Below are 16,036 nucleotides of genomic sequence, written 5' to 3'. Positions count from 1 at the left end.
AAAAAAATCATATCGTATTTGGGTTTGTTTTTGTTTTGGGGGCGTGTCAACATATTTTGGGCAGCTTCCGTCTCGCTATCTAGGTCTCGCGATGTTTCCCCACTTAGGCGCAAAGCGGCGACGAGATCTGGCGCGGGACGGAAGAGTGGCGAGAGTTGGAGCCGAAGAAGCAGCAGCAAAGTCAGACAGAGCGAGAACCGAGGCTGGCGGGGGGCGTGTGAGAGTTAACGCAGTGGGTCCTAAAACCCCGAAACCAGGTGCATACACGCGGCGTGAATGAGACAGGCAAGCTGGAGGACTTCGACATGGCATCCGGAGAAACCCTGTACATCGGGTCGGACGGCGCGGAGATGCCGGCCGAGATCGTTGAGCTCCACGAGATAGAGGTGGAAACTATCCCGGTGGAGACCATCGAGACCACGGTGGTCGGCGGCGAGGACGACGACGAGGACAACGACGATGTACAGCCCATGATCGCGCTCCAGCCGCTGGACGACGACCCGGGCTCCATCCACCACCACCAGTACCACCACCACCACCACCACCATCCAGAGGTTATCCTAGTCCAGACCCGCGAGGAGGTAGTCGGCGGAGATGATTCCGACCTGCACACGGATGACGGCGGCGGGGGCTTTGAGGACCAGATCCTCATACCGGTGCCGGCCCCCGGGGTGGAGGACGAGTACATCGAGCAGACATTGGTGACTGTAGCCGGGAAGAGCTCTATGGGTCGGGTGAAACGAGGAGGCGGCAGCGGCGGCTCGGGAGGGAAGAAAGCGGGCAAAAAGAGCTATATGAGCGGCGTGGAGACCGGAGCAAGGAAATGGGAACAGAAGCAAGTGCAGATAAAAACTCTGGAGGGGGAATTTTCCGTGACTATGTGGGCGTCGGGTAAGTCTTGTTAGTTAGCCCCGCTAGGGCTGTCACATCTCGGCTACACGAGGCCTTCTTTGCCAGGGCGTTGTCCAGCTGCTGCACCCGACTAGTTGCTGGAGTGTTGCGTCGCATCGCGAAGTGGCGAGCGGAGCCGCGCAGTACTTTTGGGTCATCGCGGAAGCCTCCACCAAATGTTTTTGTTTTGACGGGAAGCCATGTTTTAGGTGTTACTGGGCGCCGCCATATTCCCCGAGTCCTGAGAAGTATGGCGGCAGCCCCCCGAAAAAATGGCGACCGCGGCGGGCCCAGACAACATGGTGCCTATGATGCCGTGGTCCTCTGCCAAACACGGACAATATGTCTTATTCTGCCTGGGTTTGGGTTAACTGAAACGCTTAACTTCCTCGCCGCCCTGGGGTGAACACATTAGTAGCGCGTAAGTTGACTCAATCGCCTTTTTGGCCATTTTTGGGCAACATTGTTTTTCGTTAGCTACCGGCTAACTCCAAAGAACGGTTAGCAGTTGGCTGCTGCGAAGGAATTAGTAGGCCTCGATTAGCCAAGCCTTGTCTAGCGTAGCCAATACGTCACACACGTTGTTATTTCCTTAAAGTTTGTTTAGTGCTTTGACGGTTACAAAGGGCCAAAACGTCCATTTTAGACGTAAGTATAGGTTCAACGGACATTATACTACGGCATTTTAAGCAGTACTGCAGTGTTTGCAAACTGTTAGTAAGCCAGGGCTCACACCTTTTACTTTTCAAAAGTAACACAAAAAAAGTTTGAATAACCCACTAAGCTGCTATACTTGCAGGAAGCCATTCTGTGTATTAATGGCAAACATCTGCGCTCTAACAGAAGAGCATTAATTGTTTTGTCTCTATGTTGCTTGCATAGATGGATGGACACAATTGATAGATGTGTAAATGCTGAGAATTTGCAGATCAACAAAGTGAAATTGGATTTGAGAAATGTGTTCTTTCACAGCCAGAGGTCGGAATTGATTAAAGATGAGCAATTCCAATTACATTAGCAATACTTGGTTATCGATTCGGTTATCCATTCTCGTTGGGTGAGGCAATGAAATAATACAATTGATATATAATATCATTGTTGTCATTAGGATCATAACATGATATGATCATTGAAACATTTTTGCATCGTTAGATACGATAGATAAAATTGTGTAGTTCCTGATAAAGATAGATGACAATGGTTCTTGAGAAACGACAGGAAGGAGCTGGAGGTGGTTGAAATCAAGATGTTATGGTTTTCTTTAGTAGTCACCAGGATGTTATAATATAAATGTGCTCATCAGAGCGACAGCCAAAGTTAGATGTTTTGGAGAAAAAGTTAGAGCGCCGACTTAGATGATAGAAGGGTGATGAGTATGAAGCTGTCAGGAAAGAGAGTAGGGCGAAGACAGAGAGATGGTTCAGGAATGCATACTGTTGTATTGTTGAGAATTGAGTATGCTAATAGCAGGGGCTGCGAACCCACCGGTCGCTGCTTGCGGCTCTCGAGGAGTGAAGTTTTCACGAACATGCACACTGCACAGACATTTATTGAACTCAGCTCACAAGTGACAAATGTAACAGTAACAGTTGGCTCTTTAGCATGTCATCCTGGTGCCCTAATCTACAGGCATGACTAATCAATTTGCGAATGTAACAGTTGGATTAAGCATAGGTTGATTGGTCATTCCAACAGAGTGAGGCACAAGGATGACAAGTAACTGTTGTTGTTTTACATTGCACATTAGAGGTTTTGAGACCGCTGTGCCAAACTTTATACTTATTCGAAACTATTTGGGAGGTTTAAATACAAGAAATCATGTGATAACTGTTGTTTATTTCTTCACTGATGTCGTTTATTGCAGCCGTTTCTCTCAGACTTGCCCGCAAGGACATGCAATTGTGTGTTCGGTTCAGTTCTCTAATGTATTTCTAGACACCCATGAAGACATTGACCACGAGTCGGTGGTGGAAGAGCAGATTGTGGGCGAGAACTCACCGCCCGACTACTCAGAGTACATGACGGGCAAGAAGCTGCCCCCAGGCGGCATCCCGGGCATCGACCTCTCAGACCCCAAGCAATTGGCAGAGTTTGCCAGGTGCAAACCTTTTGTCCAAGTTATTTTGATTCATGAAAATCCTCCTTAATTCACAAGGTACTATTAATCAGTTACCTCATCTGCTAAATGGAGTGTTTTTTGGCCCCAAACAGAATGAAACCCAGAAAAATCAAAGAGGACGACGCTCCCAGGACGATAGCATGCCCTCATAAAGTGAGTTCTACCTCCATCTTGCCTTAATCTTTTTAAATATTCATTGACTTTCCTAATGAACGTCCTAACTGTATCCAGCGTAATGCAGTGTCTGACATCGGGAAGTAGACGTGAAAGCATGTGAATAAATGCCGAAGACGACGCCCACATCTTCTATTTCGCTGCTTGCCATCTTCGCAGTTTTTTTTCCTTTCTATTAACACCTGGTATGCGCTTGTTTCCCTCGCCAGGGCTGCACAAAGATGTTCAGGGACAACTCGGCCATGAGAAAGCACCTGCACACTCACGGGCCCCGCGTCCACGTCTGCGCCGAGTGCGGCAAGGCCTTCGTAGAGAGCTCCAAACTCAAGCGTCACCAGCTCGTCCACACGGGGGAGAAGCCCTTCCAGGTGGGCTTTTAAGAATGGCTTTCAAATCTCAAAATGATATACAATTACAGGGTTTCGAGATATACTTGAAGTCAGTGAATTAGTGCTTATCAGGCTGCGTGATGGAACGTGTGAATGTAGGGGATTTAATGAATCCATTAGATAAGGGTTGCGGGGTTAACAGGTTGTTCAAGTGGATGGAAGATGGATGGGTCACAAAGGAGACCTTTCATATGCATTTTTTTTTTTTTAATCAATTCAATGGGAGCCTGAAATTGGGGTGAAATGAATAAATTCAAAGTGGAAGTCAACCCAAACATATTTTTTTCAAGAATATGTTCTATGCAAGCCCACTAATTGAAACAGGGCATTCTGATAAATATTATGTTTGTGGAATAAGTGTTAATCCACTTGTTTTAGCCATCTCTGGGGGCGGCCATTTTGTTTTCTGTCGACTGAAAATGACATCACAACTGCTCACAATGACAAATTACGGCTGACCTCTTTTCTGAATCTGAGCCGTGATTGGTCGTTGTGAGCAGTTGTGATGTCATTTTCAGTGGGCTTGCATAGAACATATTATTGAGACAAATATGTTTGCGTTAACTTCCCTTTAAGACTTTGTGTGGAAAAAGCCTTTACCGCAGTCTTAACCCCACTAAACTGCTATTTTGACATTTTGAAAATGACCTCACAGTTGTTCAGGTCACACCAATCACGGCTCACCTGTTTTCTGAAGCTGAGCAATGGTTGGTCATTACCCGTGCAACTGTGATGTCATTTTCAGTCAACAGCAAGTGGCAAAATGGCCGCCTCCTGAGATGGACAAAAACGGGTGCATTTTACTGTTTAACTCATATTCCACAAACACAATATTAATCAAAATGCTGTGTTTAGACTAGTGGGCCTGCATAGAACCTATTATTATAAAGAAATTTTGGGGGTTGACTTCCCCGTTAAATATAACTTGAAAGAACAACCAGAAAACAAAACAAAATATTAATATATGAAATCAGTAGCAATAAATCCAAATAAATACCTGCTGTGCATTCGTTGGCCTCTTAGGGGCAGTGCGATGCCGTGCATGTATGGAGTACGCACTTATCTTCAGGTCAAAAGAGTAGAAGAGGAAAATCACAAATGAACTTTATTGATGAAACTCATTTTTCACAGATTAGGAAGAACATATGCCTTTGAGTATTGAAACAATACCAACTGTATTTGTTCCTACAGCGTTTGTGTGTGAATATTTGTGATTTGAAGGAATATCACTTCCGCAACTTGATGCTAACTTTCAGACCATGGGATTTTACATTGACTGCTAACACTGGTGTTATTTCATAAAGGGAGTATGTGTTGTATTTGTCATTAAACCGTTTAAAGCACACTCAGGGAGGGCAGAATCACATTCGCCACATGCTTAAACATGGTGCAGTCATGCTTCAGCACAATCATTTTTTTCTTTGCTAATACTGTTTTTATGATTGTGATAAGCCAAAATTGAAATCCGATTAAAAAATGTTTTTTATAAAAAAAATTTTTTTAACTGAACCACACAAACAACACGATTTTCAAGGTGTATGCCGATTTCCACAAAGAGAGGAAACGGGCAGCAATAATAATGTGTGGACATTTTGAGGCTGTTGTCAATGAGCGCGCCCCGCATTCAACGACTCCGCTCGTGCATTGCGGAGAATTTTTTTATTTTGCTTAACCCCCGACCTAGCCACACATTTTTCATTAGACATGTGAGGAAATGTAAATTCAACGGAGCTTGGTGGAGTAAACAATCATTTCGCCTTTGACTCAAACCGGTGGATAGCTGCGTGTGAGGCTTTTTGCATCGCATGCAAAGAAAAGAATTCAGCTGGGTACACTGGGCATGAAGTTGCTCGAGTCCCATGCCAAGTCGTCCAAGCACATAACCTCAGTGAGAGGAAGCATCAAACCCCCTCCATTGCCAGCTTTTTTGCCTGCCTGTTGTGTCTGCGCTGTGGTGGTGTCGCGTGAGTAGCCTATTCAATATGCTTCCTTCTTACATCCTGCACACATTCCACATTGGCGAAATAACACACATTCTGATAAAATTCTGATATGGCTGTGAAATAGGTATAAATTTTTTTGTAATGGTTTTAAATGGGTCTTAAAAAGTTTCTTTAAAAAAATTGAGAATGAAGAAACGTGTAGGAACCCTGATTATGTGTGTCTTTTGTGTCCCAGTGCACCTTCGAAGGCTGCGGCAAGCGCTTCTCGCTGGACTTCAACCTCCGCACCCACGTGCGCATACACACGGGCGACCGCCCGTACGTGTGCCCCTTCGACGGCTGCAATAAGAAGTTTGCGCAGTCCACCAACCTCAAGTCGCACATCCTCACACACGCCAAAGCCAAGAACAACCAATGAGACGCCTCCCTTCCCATCTGCTCCTCAGTGCGCCGTGAAGAAAAACAACAACAACAAAATAAAAAACACTGAACTCTCTTTTTTTTTTTTTTTTTTTTTTCCTCCCATTGGCATTTCGAATGGAAAAGATGGATCCCCCGCTGCGCTAAAGACTTGTTTTTACTAGAATGGTTTTCATGTAGTCACATGGCTTTTATTTGCCATTCCGGTGTGCATATTGTACACCAACAAGCTATGTTACACTAACTCCTTCTTGTCCGCACAAGAAAACAATAACCACCTATACTCTTCGTAGACGTTTGGACAAAGAGGTGTGAATCTTTTAAGTGTTTATCGAATCTTTTAGTGGCTTTCCCTGTTCTCGACCAGCGAGCGGCGGGAGAGGTGTGTGCGCCACTTCCTTTTTGTTTCGAATGTGCTGTACAGATTTGAGAATAATTACTCCTCTTTTTGTCTCCATATTGTGTATCAACTGGCCACAATAAAAACCACTCATCCCTGTTGGAATAGTAACACAAATGGTGTAGAGGCTGTCTCTCTTGATTTTTCACTTGAAATTCTTAGTTCTTTAATATTTCAGGCATCTGGCAGCAAAATGACTCGTCGAATGTGTTTTTGTTAGGGGTGTAACGATACCCAAGCGTCACGATATGAACCCCACAAGGCGATAATTGTCCCGATATTGTGGGGATGAGTTGGCGATGTAAAAAGGTCACAATAATATATAAAACCCAAACGATATTGTAAAAAAACAAAAAAACATTGTCATGTGTTCCTATTGGCTCAGTGGCACAAAGTATCATAGTCTGTGTAGTTGATACTGCTGTGTTTGGCTGAAGCGGGCGAAAAGTCATGTTTTTTTGGATGGAGATGTGCTACCTTTAAAATCGTAACATGACGATGACAATATTGTGGCAATTCTGATATTGCGATATCACCGTTATCTATCGTTACACACCTATTTTTTGTTTTTTTCAATCATTGTACATTTGTTTTTTAGAAGACAGTTTGCAACAAATGGTAAGATGCCTCTTTGCTGTATTTGCTTTAATGATTATTGGAGGATGCTTAATCAATTGTGACTTTGCTGTTGTGGTTTCCAATATTTTGGTGAGCGTGTTTGCATACATGAGTGGGTCAAACTGCTCTAGCCACAATAATAAATGCATTGTTAGATTAAGTAATTTTCATTATATTCATGTAGTTTCCTCTTCACAGTAAACATGAAATGTGACACACTTCAATGGTATTTACTTATTTTGAGAACCCGTAACATTAAATTAATATCTTGTGATTTTTCTTTTAATTGCTAGAAAAATTGAGGGACACCATTTGTAATTTTAGTCGATAAAATATATATATATATATATATATATATATATATATATATAAATTGATTTTTTTACAGGTTGATTTTTTATTTATTATATCCTTTTTTTAATTTGAAAAATGCTAGAAAATGGAAGGGGATGTGTATTGTTTTTATAATTATTAACAGATTTTTAAATTATACAACGAGTTTTTAATGGAGGGACACCTGTTTCTGTCAAATATTAAGTTCACTCATGTTGTGTTCAGTCAGCAGGATTTAGCTGCATGTCAGGTCATGATCACCCTCAGCTTTCTTCCCCGTTCTTTTCCTAATTTTAGCCGTTTTACGCTCAGATTCTGCCCTCTACTGGTCACCGGTGGCATTACAATGGGAGCTCTCCAGGGTGCTGTTTTGCTATCGCCTTTGTCTCGTGTGAGTCAATTGTAAATCTTTTAAATCTTTCTTCATGCATGAAACGTGAGCAAATTACACAGACTCACCCACACACACACACATTGGTAGGCAAATTAAGAAATAAATTACCAAGTCAAATGATGATATCTTAATCAGATTTGTACGCACAGTAGTTATCAAAGTTTTTCATCATGTTGAATAAAGTCGCACATCGAACAATGATATCAGGACTCTCTGAGATCCAAAGAAAAAGATTAATGACATTGAAACCTCTGATGAGGCCTTGCTGCAGTGAACATGCTACGAAAGCCAGTTGAGTCGATGTTAGTGTGATTAATGGTGCCCATATAGAGTTTAAAAAAAAAAAATCAATCCAATATATACCCTCTATTTATTAAAACGTTTTTTTTGCTTTTAAATGGAAAATGGTTGAATCTGGTAGAAAACAGTGAAATCAAATATGACTACTTCTAAGTGAAATGCTGATATTACAGAATAATTTTATTTTAATGCGTTAGCATAGTAGACATGAAATGTCTCCTATGTGCCAGGAAATGGCACACTGGATGAAAACAATTTCAGACATTATTTTAAAAAAATTGACAATATTTTATGATACAAACTGTTCCACACACAACTTGCAAACTAACATAAAACAAAGATAATTACAGATGTATTTGAAACAGTCAGTTGAGTTTATTGCTCGCAAAGTATGCAAAACATAGATGAGCTCACAAATAGCACAGTATCGCAGTTTTCTAACCATTTAAGCAATGGATGTTTGAAAAAGAAAGACTAAAATTACTGCATCTTACTGAGCAATTGTGAGCACGTCATTCATGTATATCCTTATGTCTGTATTATACTGCCCCCTGGTGCCCAAAGAGTGTACACTAGAAGGCACAGCACAATATCCATTGAGCTGAAGCATAAAATGTGACAAAAAAATATATCTTACATTTTGTCATTACTGTATGTTTTTATGAAGTAAAATACTCGACATTGCAACAAAAAATTTGATTCAAAAGCCATATCGCCCAGCCCGAGTCATTTCCACGGTACCTGAAGTAATAAGAGGTTTCATTGAAGCAGAATTGTTGTTTTATTGGTGTGACAAGGGCAGAGTAAATGCTCTACTTGTTATGCAGCTGCAGTCTGTCAAGGCTCCAGCAGCTGCTCTCTTTCACGCGCTTATTTCATTACAGCGCCTCTCCTCTTTTTTTTTTTCCCCGTCTTTAATCCCGTTGCTCCGTGTTTACCTGCGCTGTAGTTAGTTTTCGGCAGCCGTCACAGCCTCCGAGCAAGCGCAGGATTTTCTTGCTTTTCATTAGTCTGTCTCCCAGAAACAAGGACGCAGTGCACCTTCTCTTGTAAAGGCGGGATTTCCTACTACAGCGCTTGTTGAATTTCATTAAATGTTACAAAGGGAGCGAATAAGCTGGCAGCAGTTTGATTTATACATTCTTTCTCCTCCTTATACTAATGTGATTCAACATGCGATGGATCAAACTTTAGGATTTTATATTGTATATATATATATATATATATATATATGTATATATGTGTATATATGTGTATATATATATACGTATATATATATAAAATCTATTTTCATAAATTAAAAAATACTTTTGCTATTTTTTTACATGTTCTATTTTTTTTATTTCTTCCATGACTTTTTAATTTTCTTGACATTTATTAAATGTTTTGTTTTCTTTTTAATATTTAATACTTTTAATGTAATTTTATGCATCATTTTTTTTACCTTTTTAATTAAATTAAAATTACAAAATATTTTTAATTTATTTTTAGATTGTATTCATTTTATTTTATACCTTGTATTTATTACTCCTTTTTGTTATTTTATATTTCTGGTAATATTTTCCATGTTTATTTGTATTTATTAAATACATAAATTTTCTCTATGTATATATTATTATAATTTTATTCTTATTTTTTCACGTCTTATGGATGGATCTATGTGTGTTCTACATGTTTGCCTGGTCTTTGACAACCACAACATCCCTCAACTAGGCATGTACCACAAAAGGTCAAATGATACAGTTGACTGTCATAAATGAAAGCCAAACACATTCATCTAAGAATTGTCAGCTATCTTAGGTGTACCTAATGAATTGTCTTTTTTTCATGTCTCCCATAGGGCCTAACGAGGTGAGAAGTGCGCCTCGCTTCTCTCTCTCTCCCTCAGGTCAATTCTCACAACTTCAACCAATATGTTCAAGCGTTTTATTATATATTTATTTTTTACCTCTTCTTTTAGCGGCGAGGAGCACAGCCAGGGATGCTATTTCCATGCAGAAAACATGTTGCCAAGGTAACAGGAGAGAGAGTGAGTCTGCTTGTGTGTGCGCGCCCGCCACAGACAGGTTTTGCGGGCGCATACGCCGTCGCTTGTTACACGTCTGATTGCTGCCTTTGAGTAGTTGAAATGTCAAGGCCGATGTTTTTTTCCCTCCCTCTGTCACACAACTTGTAATTCATCCGCCGTCGTCTCTGACACACTTTCTTTTCTTCCTTTCTGTCTTGTTTGCGCTCATTTGCAGTCGGCATCTCGTTTCCGCCGCTCGATTTGTTTCGCCGTGCCGTAATTAAAGCCCCGGAATGAGCTCTGCTGATTTCTAACGCTACAGTGTGACCACTCGCGCTGTGAAGCTTTGACACTGTCTTGTTTCTACCATAATAACCATCCCCAAATCGCTAATTAGGTCACGCGGCGACTGAACTGTCTCTGTCACTAGACACACACACACACACACATCTAACGACGTCCTACAAAGAGTGAAATCGTGAAAAAAAACAGGCTGCTGTTGCCACTCTGGAGCGCTGTGGCCTTTCCACTCTGCGTGCTGAAATCACACCCGTCAACTGTCAATAAGATACAACTTCGCCTAGCTTCTTTCTTATGCCTGCACATCCCTACATGCTGAAGCTGAGAAAATATATATCGACTTAAAAATTCCAGCGGCTGGAATATATCCCACCAAGTCTTACCTGCTAGCTCGCCAAATGACAGGCTTCCAGAGGCTCGCTCGTCCACAGCGTCGCCTTCTCACTTTGTGTTGTGTTGGTGTCTTAAGACCACATAGCAGATACACTTCAGGAAAAAGTTCAACGGTCACGGCGTTCATTCATTCATTCATTCATTCATTCCTTCACACCACTCTTCTATATGAATCCCAACTCATCAAGATCATTTTCAGCATATTTAAGTTGTTTATCGGCAGGTTTTTTTCCCACCAGAATATAAGCAACAAAACTGCATCAAAATATAATGTTTTTTATTTCCGGCTTCACCTTATGGTTTTGGGGGGTGATTACACTGAAAACCGATTTTCCTTTGATTTCAATAGGACATTAATAAATTCAATGTTTTCATAAGAAAAGCTTCATACCATTTCAGGATTATGGTATGTAGAAAAATCGATATAAATCTCCTATTTCTAAATATTTTGCTGTTGACTGTAAGGAAAAAAATGCAATAAAGGACCATTTTGGTGTCTCAAGGGTTGAATTAAAGATAAATAATCAATATTTATTATTATTGTCAATAATAAATAATCACAAAACATCTAAACATCTAGGAGCTGTATAAAAATGTTTGTTTCAATGTTATTTTTTCATGTGTAATGAGGCCGACAGTTGTGCATTAATTACATACAAAGTGTCGCGTCCCCGGGACGTAAACATGAACTGCTCCTCTGCGTTAAAATATGCACATAACCTAAGATCGTCTTTAATATCATTTATAACATGCACTAAGTCTAAATTTGTCTGAGAGAATGTGGCTGGCTCCAGGTGCTGCTGTTTGGATAGCAAAGTTCAAATGGGCTGTGTTTCATCTCCCTGTATGAACAATAGCGTCTATTTACTCAGGTGATTACAGTTAGCGCTCTGTAAATCCTAAAGGGGCTTTGACAGGGATCATTGTTCTTGCACAATTAAGGCCGTTCGTCACCATTTGGTGCCTCGTTCTTGTCAGAGCTGATTGCAGAAACTGAATTTGCGCGACATGACACACGTCATTCGATTATGTAGGCCTACCAAATATGTTTTTTTTTTTTAAAACACAGCTACACTTGTGTAACTATGTGCATTGCAGTGACAAGACGATGATGACTGCTTTATCAAGGTGATTTCATCCCGCCGTGTGTCAATATTTGACGCATTTCTACTTTTGTTTTCCTATCTCTCCCATCCAGGCCAAAGGCATCAATCAGACCTCGACCTTTACGGGGATGAACACTTCGAGCCGCCTCCGTAGAAGGTGAGCTGTTGCATCTGCATTACAAATTTTCCTGCAGCCCGTGTCGCAATTTAATCCACATCCAATTTGCAAATATGGCCGCCGCGCGATCTAAAAGATCAAAAGATACAGAAAAAAACTGTTGAGCGTACCACTGACCTTTTCAGTGTCATTTTACAGTTATGAGTTGAGTTGGGATTTTTCTGTTTTTGAATTGATTTGTTTTCTTGGAGTTGTCTGTTTTTTTGGGATTGAAAGTCCTCTTTGAAATACGTTTATAATAGTTGCGGTTTTTTTTTCAAAATTAGCCTCTTAATTACTGAATTTTTATTAACTCAGAATGGATTGGACCCCTGCATACTATGTGTATATGTACATATATATTCATATATATTCATGAAGTGACGACATACACACCAGCTGCCCCGTGCTTCTCGTGCATTTTTTTCCCGATCAAATAATCTGAAAGCTATTTATTTTTTAGGATGACCTCCTGTGTATTCTGTGGTATACATTCCAGACCCACCCACAATAGGTGAAAATCCACAATATAGAGAGATCATTAAAAACTTATCAAAAATACTGTACACTTAAAAATAAGAAAACAATAACATTTAAAACAGTGTAAATGTATTTGAACACGCAAAAAAAAAGTAAGCACAGGTACAAATATACATATTGCGTTGTCCGTGTCCGTGCTTGTGCCTTTAAGAGGTGGGGCCTGGTGGAGTGGCATTTCAGTCTGCGTGGGAGTGTCTGGGCATGAGCTGTGGCCAACGGCAGCTTCTTGCGTGTGCTCGTTGTGTTTATTGTTGGCAGTTTCTTGTCAGAACTTCGGCTGCAAAGACAGAATTCATGCCGCATTTTAAATGTATCCTCGTTCGTCTTCCGTTTCACTCCCAGCCTATGCGGGATGACGGATGATCAAGCCGTAGCTGCGAGGGATGCTTTCGACGCGTGTTGGCATGTTAGCCTAGCGCGCCCCAATTAGCGTGACAGCCGCGTTAAGCGCGACACTTGGCGAGCACACTTAGATGAGATCAGCTCCGGCAATAAATAAGATTAGCTTTCAAAAAAACAGACTGGATTGGTAATCCTATGTGATCCGGATGACGGGATCCCCCCCGGCGGCTGTGTCGATTGCTACTTCATCGCTATGTCGTGACTCAGTGTTTGGAAGTGAACCATGACCCCCTTCCATTCCCCGTTGGAAGCTTTCCGATGTCTATTCTAAGGATTCTCAAACTTTTTTGGTCCGCAAATTTTCCGAGCGGCCTCTCATAATATTAGCGCCAATTAGACGTAACTACCAAATATGATATGAAGATGAAGTCAATATTTAAGAGGGAAGAAGGTCATTTTAAGAAACACAATACAGCAATATTATGCTTTTTATGATGGACTAGGCAACTTTATTCTCACAACAGTTGGGACTACTGTATATACTCAAAACTACATGATTTTAAAATCTGTCTTTTGGCCTTGAAAAAAAAAAAAAAAAGACTTCATTCCTGTAGTAATGCACCTCCCAACAAATGATGCATTAGACTGGAGGCTGCAAGGAAATCCTGAAATGTGTGCCTTTACTCAGATTGAGTGACTTCATTGAAATCCGTGAAAACGAAGTTTTAAATGTGCAAATACCGCTCCAGCTACGATTACACATTGATGGAAAATGTTTTTGGGGATTTTGAACAAAATAAGTCCAATAAAGGTAATTTAATCATGATAATATGCTAGTGACTTAAGGCATGCTTGGAGGTCTCTAAAGAGAAAAGGGTTGATCTTACTGTGCTCTAGATAAGTGGTCCCCAACCTTTTTTGTGCCACTTACCATTTTCATATTGACATGACAACATGTTTGAAGCAGAATCGCTTCTCGCATTTGTAGGTTAGCATCAACCCTGGAGGCCCTGGACATATTAGATCGCAGCACAGAGAATGGAATCTAATTGGCCGAAAAATTGCATTGCGAAGCATTGCAGCCAAGAGAAGTACTATCAAATGAAGAGGACAGACGGTTGGGAATAGATTCAATTCAATTTCAGGCTAGAATTTAGGTTGAAAATGAAGGTCCGTGTTCCTGATAGTGATTAGGCCAACAGGCCACAAAGGCCAAGAGGTGTCAAGATTAGCATGTACTTTTGCAAAAGTCAAACTGAATATCATCACTAAGGAGGCTTTAAACGGCGCCCCCCCCCAACCCCCCTTCCCTTCTCTACTCCCTTGTTCTCTTTGTGCTCTCCCTACACTGGACAATCAATGAGAGATAATAAAAATCCATCATGGCCGAGCACGGGCGTTGAGCAAATGACCCAGATGAGCGATAGCCGCTATCAGGCAAATGCTTGCTAATGGTGGCCGGCCGGCTGTGTCGAGGTGTAAAATGCAGCCCGGCCTCCTTGTCATCCATCACCCCCGCGGCACATGTAACTGAGAGGCAGGAGTGTGTGGAGAAGACAAAGACCGGATAACTGTGTAGACACATGATGGATGTTTAAGTGGCGACCAATCCGGGGTTAGCGTAGTGCACTTTTTGAAAGATTGCATCCCACAGGCTATGATGAAAACTCACAACTTTTGCAGTTCAGCGTTGCTCGTCTATTACGCTGGTTACCCAAATGTATTGAGCCAAGACGCATGTTTTGGATTAAAAAAAACCTTATGGCATGCCACCAAACAAAAATGTCACAAAATGTTTATTTACTGAACTGTGCTGCGAGATCACCAAGTGTGCCATGGGAAATTATTCTATTCCAAATACCACAGTGGTTGGGAATCACTGGTCTGCTATACCCAGTTCAAATTTGGTCGCCAGTAATGATAGCAATCATTGCCGAAATGGTAGCACGGTAGTGTTTTTGGCGGCTGTTTCTGCTGCCAGCAGAAAGTGCATTCTGACAAGAACATGGCTAAATTCCTGCAATATAGCCAAAATAGCCAAAATTGACCAAAAAAATGGCATCTTTAAACCAAAATGGCTAGTTAGATATGCATTTTAACAGGGTAGATTCTTCTTGATTTCCCGTCTTGTCATGATGAACAGTCAGACACATCAGTGATAAAAAAAAAAAAAAAAATGTTCAAATGGCTGGAATCTTCTTTGACAATCTCTTCTGGTTCAGTGTGCTTTGTTGCGATTACCCTGCCGACCAAAGTTTGACCGCAGAGTAAATGCAGCCTGGCTTTAAAAGGAGCACCCCGCTGACATGACACCTTGGCTTGGCCTACCGCCTCCCTTCTGCTCTCTGAAGGCAACCCAGAGAATCCCGCAGAAGCTCGCTCACTTTGCGACTCGGCTGTGTGCAAAATCCTTTTTTTCACCCCATATAATAGAAGTGGACTGGCTTGGTGGGATGGCGCCAGTCAAGTGGGCCGCTTGGTGCCATGTTATTGTAGTGGAGCCAAAGCAGTCACAGCGGATACTGGCTAAACTGGTTCCTTTAGAATTGAACCCTCTTTTACAGTTGTGCTTTGGGAAGAATGGTGCGACCAAATCCGGATTTTACCCCTATACTGTAATCCTAAACCCTGAACCTGGTTTTAACCTTAATCCTAACATTATGCATAAACTTTAACCTCAACCCCGAACTCTTCATCCTAACCCTTACAATAATCAATAACCATACACCATAACTCTGATTTTAACCATAAACCTAAACCCATGATCCTAACTAACTCCAACCCTGGTCCTACACCCTACGCCAGTCCTAAAGGTGATCCTAGCCCTAAACACAACTCGAAACCTGGTCCTAGATTTAACTAACCCTACTAACTCTGGACCTAACCAGCACCATAAACCCTAACACCAACCGTGGTCCTATCCCCAAACATAAAACCAACTCTTGTCCTAACCCTTATTCATCTATTGCTACGACTACTACTTTTGTCCTTGCCCTAACCCAAAACCCAACACCAACCCCGGACCTAACTGTAAACCCCAATCCCAACTTTACTCCAAACTCTTAGCACGAACGCCAACCCGAGTCTCATTTAACCCTTTTTAGTTCTAATGTGAAGCCTGGCCCTTTGACTTCACCTCAACCTGTGTCATGACCCTAACGAACCCTAATCCTAACCCTAACAATAAACAGTCCTAACCCTGGGACGAT

At 41.5% G+C, this 16,036-nt stretch overlaps 1 protein-coding gene across 2 annotated transcripts; it reads left to right on the top strand.

The window, feature by feature from the left end:
• The first annotated feature begins 100 nt into the window (after nt 1–100).
• yy1b (YY1 transcription factor b) lies at nt 101–7,178 on the top strand. 2 transcript variants are annotated; one of them, XM_086018817.1, is made up of 5 exons: nt 101–891; nt 2,827–2,989; nt 3,103–3,163; nt 3,394–3,552; nt 5,752–7,178. In XM_086018817.1, the coding sequence occupies exons 1-5, from the start codon at nt 306–308 to the stop codon at nt 5,932–5,934; spliced, it is 1,152 nt and encodes a 383-aa protein (XP_085874943.1). In that variant the 5' UTR covers nt 101–305; the 3' UTR covers nt 5,935–7,178. The 2 variants fall into 2 exon arrangements, with proteins under 2 accessions (XP_085874943.1, XP_085874944.1); XM_086018818.1 differs by having other exon boundaries at nt 103–891; nt 2,839–2,989.
• Nucleotides 7,179–16,036: the final 8,858 nt, after the last annotated feature.

The sequence above is a fragment of the Filicampus tigris genome, chromosome 20 (genome assembly GCF_054856515.1).
Source record: "Filicampus tigris isolate MCC_2025a chromosome 20, RoL_Ftig_1.0, whole genome shotgun sequence".
NCBI lineage: Eukaryota > Metazoa > Chordata > Actinopteri > Syngnathiformes > Syngnathidae > Filicampus > Filicampus tigris.
The sequence above is the reverse complement of the archived record's forward strand: the minus strand, read 5'-3'. Positions and strand labels throughout refer to the sequence as shown.